The 8052-nt window shown below is 45.5% G+C and overlaps 1 protein-coding gene across 2 annotated transcripts; it reads left to right on the top strand.

Moving 5' to 3' along the window:
* Window positions 1-1757: 1757 nt before the first annotated feature.
* Window positions 1758-7668, top strand: EIF1AD (eukaryotic translation initiation factor 1A domain containing). 2 transcript variants are annotated; one of them, XM_080984355.1, is made up of 7 exons: window positions 1758-1863; window positions 2844-2935; window positions 3966-4142; window positions 4753-4861; window positions 5196-5304; window positions 5959-6012; window positions 6805-7668. In XM_080984355.1, exons 3-7 carry the CDS (start codon window positions 4056-4058, stop codon window positions 6947-6949), a joined length of 504 nt encoding a protein of 167 aa, XP_080840481.1. In that variant the 5' UTR covers window positions 1758-1863; window positions 2844-2935; window positions 3966-4055; the 3' UTR covers window positions 6950-7668. The 2 variants fall into 2 exon arrangements, with proteins under 2 accessions (XP_080840481.1, XP_080840480.1); XM_080984354.1 differs by having other exon boundaries at window positions 6802-7668.
* The last annotated feature ends 384 nt before the right edge of the window (window positions 7669-8052 follow it).

The raw sequence follows: 8052 nt of genomic DNA, 5'->3' as shown, positions 1-8052 counted from the left end.
AGGCGGATGAGAGACAAAGTGGGTGGGAAGTCATCAAAACAGGCTTATCTCAGAGGCAGTGCTTTTTTTCTTTAAAAAAATGTTTAGGGGTACTCTCATTTTCCTACTCATATTGAAATACTGCCCCTCAATGAGGCCAAACTTAGATTCACAGAATGTTTAGGGGTATGCGTACCCCCAGAAAAAAACGCCGCTCAGAGGTGACACAAGGCGAAATGGGAAGTGCTGCCCCACCACTGCACTGCTTGCCTCTGCCATGGGTGGAGAAGTGCCAGCATTGACACTGACTTCCAACAAGATTTTGCTGGAAATTTGCACAAATGCCAGGGGCAGGAAGGTTGTCCATGGGGATGCTGCCTCAGGGGCTTCTGCCACCAGAGGCAGCTGCTTCACCCTGCCTCGAGTGGGCCAGGTCTGCATTCCACTGTTGAACAGCTCTTACCATCAGAAAGTTCTTCCTTGCCATTTGAAGTGATTGGTTTCGGTGCTGCCCTCTGGAGCAGCAGAAAACAAAGCTTGCTCCATCTTCAGATATTTGAATCCATCCTCCTGAATGTTGATCACTGCCGTCATGGGTGACACAAACAGTCTACAGAGGGCTTGGGAAGATGGGCTGGCTTTGGAGAAACGTGAACATGGCTACACAGTCCAAGGCTGGCTTAAAAATAACAACTTGAATATAAAAGGCATAGATAAAACTTAAATTGCTCTTTCAAAGCTCCACTTTGTTAACAACTCAATTTCACCCCATATTGGAGAGATGGTTGCACTGTTGGCTCTCTTGCACATGTGATGGGATTGTGCTCCAATTCACAATTTTTGTTTTAGCTCCTGCTTCAGCTTTGGAAACATTAGGAGCACATAATGAGTTAGTTGTGGTGTTATTAGCAGCAGCTTGTATGGAAGTAGCCTTTCAGTGGAAAACACCAGGCAACCTTTGGGTGAAAAGATGGACGGGCAAGAGTTTGAGAAGTGGCTTTGTCTGAAAACCTGATGTGATGCCACATGGAATTGTATGTTGAGATTCCTGTATTGCAGTGGGTTGGACCAGACGACCCTCAGGGTCCCTTCCAACTCTACAATTCTATGTCTAGTTCCCCTTCTTTTCATATGTGACCAGATCTGTACCAACATATTTCCCCAGCAATCACTCAAGTTTCTCTTTGGAGGGGTTATTTGGGACAAAACAGATACTTTGGGTTATTTTTGTTTTGTTTGTTTCATTTGGTGCTTTTTTTTTAAAAAAAAAATGTTTATTTGGTTTTCAGATCAAAGTTTTACAATCACATATCCAATACACAACATAAAAACAAGATTCCAAAGAATCTCCTGGACTTACTTCCTCCTCTTTGTGGGTCCTATGGTTAATCATTTCCTCCTGCATCTTTTATGATAATCCAAATATTTTACATCTCCATTATGTCCAAAATTCACCATTAAACTACAAGTGTTATCCCAGTCCTACTAACGGTTTTAACTGTTTAAAATGGTTTTTAAGACAAATTATAAATTTTCCCCATTCCTTATTAAAATTTTGGTCTTCCTGATTTCTGATTCTTCCGGTCATTCGGTGATCGGATCCGTGTTTCTCTTTCGCCCTCTCCTGCACAAATCAGCAAGGCTGATACGACAACAAGTCATTGACAAGTCAATTCTGAAGTGGCTGCACCCGCAGTGCTCTTAACTCACAGGTATATAGTCCAATTAGGGCACCTTTCCTCGGAGGTGGGGAGGTTTTTAAGCGCAGCACTCCGGGAAGGAAAAGCGTGGCGCACCCGGAAGTCGGGTCCAGGGCAGCCGGAAGTAGGAAGTTCCCGCTTCTCACGCTTCGGAGGGGACGAGAAGGCGCCAGTTCTTAAGCAGGTATCGACCAAACTGAGGGCTGGGCTGCAGGTTTGGGGGCGCAGGACGCTTTGAAAGGGTAGGTTCAAAAACAGATGAGAGCCCGATACTGCCTTCCTAAGGGCGGGGGGTGGGCCGGTCCTACCTCACAGGGCTTGCCGACTTTGTATTTATTTATTTCATTAAATTTATACGCGGCTTGACTGTAAAAGAAGCAAAGAAGCAAACGGAAGCGGTCTGCAAAAACAAACAAACCCCTCCCCCCCCCATAGAATGATCAATAAGAAAAACTAACAAATAATAATTTAAGAGTTAACACACGAAGCGCATTGAGTGCTGAAATATAGAGCACCAAAGTGCCAAGTAAGCTCTATGAGTGGAATCCAACTAGCTTACTCCCAGCAAGGGTTGCCAGGTGAGGAGTATCCCAGACCTTGAGATTTGGGACTTCTCTGTTTAGAGAAAAGGCAAGTAAGTGACAACATGATAGAAGTGTATAAAATTCTTCATGGCATGGAGAAAATGGATAAGGAAAAGCTTCTCTCCCTCTCCTCTTACACTAGAACTCATGGACGTTCAATGAAGCTGCATATTGGACAAAATAAAAGGAAGGACTTCTTCACACAGCACATAGTTAGACTGTGAAACTCATTGTGGGATAGAGGATGTTGGAATAAATCACACATGCACCCCCCAAAAACTCCAATGCTTTGTGTACTCCAGATGTTTTGGACTACAACTCCATGCATCTGGAGCTGATGAGAGTTGTAGCCCTTAACATCTGGAGGGCGCCAGGCTGAGGAAGTCTGGACCAGATGAATCTTTTCTTCAGATCCAGCAAGGCAGTAATTGTAACAGAGTAGATAAATCTATGAAGGATCAATGGCAGCTCTCAGTGGTAGATCCATGTTCAAAAGCAGTATACCTCTGAGCCCCTGAGACTGTCCTTGTGTATGATGACATTATTATTATTACATCTCTCCACACACACACCCTTCAAGCTCTTCCAGAACTGTGAATGTACCAGAGAGTGAAATCAGCACTGGATCCACAGCCCTTAAACTTGGACGACGTTGGCTGTTGTTGGAAACAGGTCAGTTTTCTGTGGACCCTCACCCCCGCCCCTATACAAAGAACTTCCCCATCACTGAACACAAGCGAATTCCTATGGAGGTACTTTGGTCCCATCCATTCTTATGTTTTAAACCTGTGGGTTATCTGGCAGGCCTTCCAAGAGTTGTGAGCAGGAGGGTGGAGTGAGAGAACAGGCCTTTTCTCTGGTGCCCCCTGATCATGGAATTCTCTCCCCAGGGAAGCTCACCTGCACTGACATTGTCATTCTGACACCAGATGAAGATGTTTTTATTCTCCTTGGTGCTTGCTCTTTTATTTTTTATATCTGTTCGTAATTTGGGTGGGCTGGCTATCTTATGGTGCATGATTTTTTTGGATGAACACTCCTCCCCCAATCTAAATATTTCCCCCCTCAATATCGTTCCAATAACAGCCTCATTATAACAATGTCAATTTTATCCAATTAATACAATTATTAAAACCAATTATTAATATACCAAATTATACAATTTAGCTAGACCGCTGTTCCTCTCCCACCCAGAGAGGAATTCAAAGAGTGAGTTTCCCCCACCATTCTTTGTTTATCTCCATCTGCCTCTCCCTGCGATGTCAAGGAAGACCTCTATTCCTGGTGCAGGCGGAACAGGATGAACACTTTTAGCATAGATTTTTCATTCTGATTTTTAAAATTGTATATTTCAGGAGTAAGCAACCTAGTGCCCCGATGTTTTGGACTACAACTCCCCTCACCACTGGCCATACTGGAATGAGCTTATGGAAGTTGTAGTCTAGGAACATTTGAAGGCCACTACATCGGCTACCCCTGGTATATTTTGCATGCCATTGTCCCTGTAAAACGCTTTGCAACTCCTTCCAGTAGTGAGAAGCAATGTGTAAACTGAATGAATTAAAAATGAGGAGCAATTGGACCTGGCTTCCATTATCTCCCAGCCCCATGCAGTGCTCCACCTGTCCTAGTTGATATTTCTACTGCTAAAGCACTTGTGATGCTCTTCCATTCATTATTCAATTCACTTTATTTTGGGCAGCCTCCTAGAACGTGGACGTATTCTGCAAACGGCTCCTTGCATCAACCCGCCCCCGGCAGAGACACGGTTCCCCAGGGCTAACAGAACAGCATGTCCCAAGCCACAAAACGCAAGCATGTGGTGAAAGAAGTCCTAGAAGAGTATGTGGTGCCTTCAGAGAGACAGCAGATCGTCCGGGTGAGGCCTCCCCACTGTGCATCTCCAGCCTGGACTGGCCATGGGCTTCCAGATGTCATTGCACATTTTCTGTCCTGATTTTGCAGTTCTATTTCTAGCAGCTGTGTTCCATCCAAGACAGCTGTAGACTTGGTTGTTGTACATCATCATCCCTCATTCTAGTGCCTTCTGGTTACTTTGGACCACACCTCTCAGCAAGCTCGTTAGTACAGCTGCTTTGGACAACTTCTTTCAGCTGAGCTTTCTGGGAATCACAGGATTCATAGTCCAAAACATCTGGCAGTTGGGGAGGGCTGTCTTAGATCTGCATTAACCCTGATTATGGATCTGGGGCAGCTTTTTGCAGATTGTACTAGATTATCCTTTGTGTCTACTCCAAAGCTACAGTTCTCTGATTCTTTTGCCTCCCTCTGTTCATCTTGTCTATAGCTGGGTGGTTCAAAAGAGGTTTGGCTCTTCCTCCCCTGCAGGAGAGGAAAGCGGAGTGGGTGGGTTTCAGGCCAGTCGAACAGAAAGGGCCCTTTTCATGGACTTACAGTGATGTTTGTGGGTACAAACTCCAGCACAACTTTACAGTGTGGTTGTTGTTTGTTTTGCCTATTTCCTCCAGGTGGTGGGGACCCCTGGCAACAATCTCCATGAGGTGGAGACATCTGAAGGGACGCGGTTCCTTGTGAGCATGCCCACGAAATTCCGCAAGAATATCTGGATCAAGAGAGGTGAGTGGCAAAGGCTGCTGTCCACATAGCAAGTGATGGAAATTGTGTCCTCCTCATTTCCAGTTCCTGCAAGTTTGTGTCTGTGTGCAATATATACACTAAGACCACAAGATATACAAGGGTTACATTCTGCAGATCACAGCTAAAGCCAACCTTGTACATAGTCCAAGCCTATTGAGTTCAGTGGCAGGTGGGATTGCTAGTGTCATTTTCCCTAGAACCTCTCCCCCTTTTAAATTTTTGGCCATGCATATAAAGCTGAATACGCACAAGGTAAATGAGCATAAGCTGTGGGCTTACATAGACACACACTTATCTTTTTCTCCCCTCCCAGGTGACTTCCTGCTGGTAGATCCCATAGAAGAAGGGGAGAAAGTGAAAGCAGAGATTAGTTTTGTCCTCTACAAGGACCATGTTCGCTACCTGAAAAAGGAAGGATACTGGTAAGGACCAAATACCCACTGGTGACACTCAGAATCCCTGCAACCAAAATAGGGTTCAACCCTCAACAACCCGCCCCCCCCAAACCCCACAACCCAGATTTGAGAAGCAGGAATCAACACTCCCCCCTCGCTCCCAGCCAAACAATAACAAAATATAGAAACTGGAAGGGGTAGGTCTTGGAGGGTGCCAGGGGGTGTCTGTGGGTATCAAGTTGGACCCCCCCCCAAAAAAACTTACACAATTGCTGATAGCTTTATTACCACCCAGCTCTCTTCCCTCCAGCAGTAGTAGAAAAGTTGCTACTGACAAGGAGAGCTACTGACAACACCCCTGAAGCCTGCTAGGCCAGCCTCCTCTGCAACCTGGTGCTTTCCTAGTATTTTGGATTACAATTCCTATCATCCCTGACTTTTGGCCTGATTGGCCGATGGGAGTCTAAACCACCCCAGTGCACCAGGCTGGGTGAAGGGTATGTCCAGGCTGCTGGTGTGATACACTTTCCCGACTAGTTTTATGTAAGGGGAATGACCCATCTCTTCTGCAGCTCCCACCTTTGTCTTGGGGCCATCCCTTTGTAGGCTCAAATGTACCTTCCAAACTACTGAGCTACCAATATCCCAGGCTGCCCTTCTCTCTCCTGTTTCTTTCTGCAGGCCTGAGGCCTTCTTGGGTGGTGTGGCAGGAGCTCAGAGCAGTGCTAAAGACAGGTGAGTTTGGGAATGGGACTCCTGCCATGTGTTTGTGTGGAGGGTGGGAGAGCACTCTAGGGACCTCCTGTCTCTCACCTCTAAGGTGTTGTTGTTGTGATGTAAGTATTATTATTAATTATTACAATTAATTCATTGCCTTCTAAACCACCACATAAGAGAAATAAAGAACAACATATACAGTCATACCTTGGAAGTTAAATGGAATCCGTTCCAGAAGTCCAGTGTGGCTTCTGATTGGCTGCAGGAAGCTCCTGCAGCCAATCGGAAGCCACGGAAGCCCTGTCAGACATTTGGCTTTCAGAAATAGTTCGCAAACCGGAACAGTCACTTCAGGGTTTGCGACGTTGAGGAGTCAAAATGTTCGGGAACTTCCAAGGTACAACTATACATTTAAAACAAGATTAAAACCCTAGCAAGTGGACACTTGTGGTAGAGATCCATTTATCCAGCTGAGAAAGCCTGTTGCAACTGCTTCTGGAAAGTGTGGATCATGGACGTCTGTTGCGTTTTGACAAGAGACGTTACCCGCAACAGGCTATACAATTACACAAAGCAAAAAAAGAGGCAAGGACAAGTTATAATAGTACAAAAATTAGGCTGGATGTTGTAGCCATGGGACCAGCTGTTAGTAGTCCTACTTTGCTTCTAATGTTGTGTTTTGTTATAAACTCTGCCCTGGGATCATAAACTACACCCTGGGACCTTAGCATGAAAGGCAGATAATAAATGGAAGTAGTAATAATTAGAGAGAAGTTTACGCTAAGAGCGCCTTCTGTCTTCCTTTAGCAGGGATGGGCCACAAAGCCCACCACGTTCTGCGGGGGAGGAAGACTCTGAGGACGATGATGCAGACTTGTTTGTGAATACAAACAGGGTGAACTACAACTACCTGGAGAGTGAAGACAGCAGCGACTCGGATGAGGAGGAGAAGTGACAGGTCAAGCCAGCCTGGGGGCTTCCATAACTTTGCTCAGAGAAAAGGGGCGTTGCCTCAAACCCCATCCTCTTGTCTAATAGGGTTAGCTGTTTGTCCCCTTTTTCTGGAGGGGAGCTTGTACTTGCAGGAGCATTTTGGAGCTGCTGTATTGCAGGCAACAACAACCACCAAAAATCTGCTCAGCCTGTTAGCAGCAGCCATAGCTCATTCCTTGAGGAACTTTGACCCTGTCTTGACCAGATGCCTCTACTGTATTCCAGGCCTCTTTCCCTTTCTTCCTTTGCCTTATTTAATACAATGTGTATGTCCCAAACCCAGACACTGCCTGGCATGCCAGATAGCAGTTTTGCAGTAGGTCACAAGCTTCAAGATACATTGATCATTTTGAAGTGGCACTCCTTTCTTCTAAAAGTAGGCTGGCCTACATTAAGAGATGGTCAGCACACAATGGGAGCATCCAAGAGCAAGTCGTATTTAATAGGCAGGTGCTGAATTAGATGGTATTGGGGCTGATCTCAGTGCTTTCTATCCAAATTCTCTGCACCAAAGCCATTCCTGGGTATTGCTTTAGGCTCAAATCACCTTGCCTTCTATTTCTCCTCCTTCACATTTGCTAGATTTGGCTCTTGAGAGGCAAGGGGACACCCACAGTGAGGGACTACTTCTCTTTTGTATTGTAATATTCAGCAAATGTTTCAATAAACTTTAAAGAGAGACTGGGGTGAGAGCACTCTTGTTTACAAGTGTGGCCTTTGTGAGCTTGCTAAAGCAGAGGGAGGAGGGGAAGGTTCATCTTAAAAAAAACTGTGCAAATGGCTTTCTGTGATGTTCTTAAACCATGTAAATACAGGAAAGCAGCTAGGGGGACAGTTGGACCTTTAGACAAGAAGATTAAATGATTTACTGTGTGAGGAAAGGGCGACTGTAGAGAAGCTGCATTCTTTCCAACCGCCTTCAAGGCAAAAGATGAAGGGCAGCACCCCGTGGCCTGAAAGACTTTCTTAGGAAGGGAATCAGATGTAAATAGTCGCGGCAAGGTTTGCTGATGATGCCAAACTGTCTGGGGTGGTTAAAACAAAGGAGCGGTTGCAGAAAGCTCT

This window comes from Podarcis pityusensis, assembly GCF_964106645.2.
Source record: "Podarcis pityusensis genome assembly, chromosome: 16".
Taxonomy (NCBI): Eukaryota; Metazoa; Chordata; class Lepidosauria; order Squamata; family Lacertidae; genus Podarcis; species Podarcis pityusensis.
This window is presented reverse-complemented; position numbering and strand designations above follow the sequence as displayed.

Excerpts from the sequence above, each read along its gene's own strand:
- EIF1AD (XM_080984354.1), top strand. The coding sequence starts at position 4,056 with ATGTCCCAAGCCACAAAACGCAAGCATGTGGTGAAAGAAGTCCTAGAA. Across the intron at positions 4,143-4,752 it reads AGAGACAGCAGATCGTCCGG|GTGGTGGGGACCCCTGGCAA; the intron begins GTGAGGCCTCCC and ends TATTTCCTCCAG. Across the intron at positions 6,013-6,801 it reads CAGAGCAGTGCTAAAGACAG|CAGGGATGGGCCACAAAGCC; the intron begins GTGAGTTTGGGA and ends GTCTTCCTTTAG.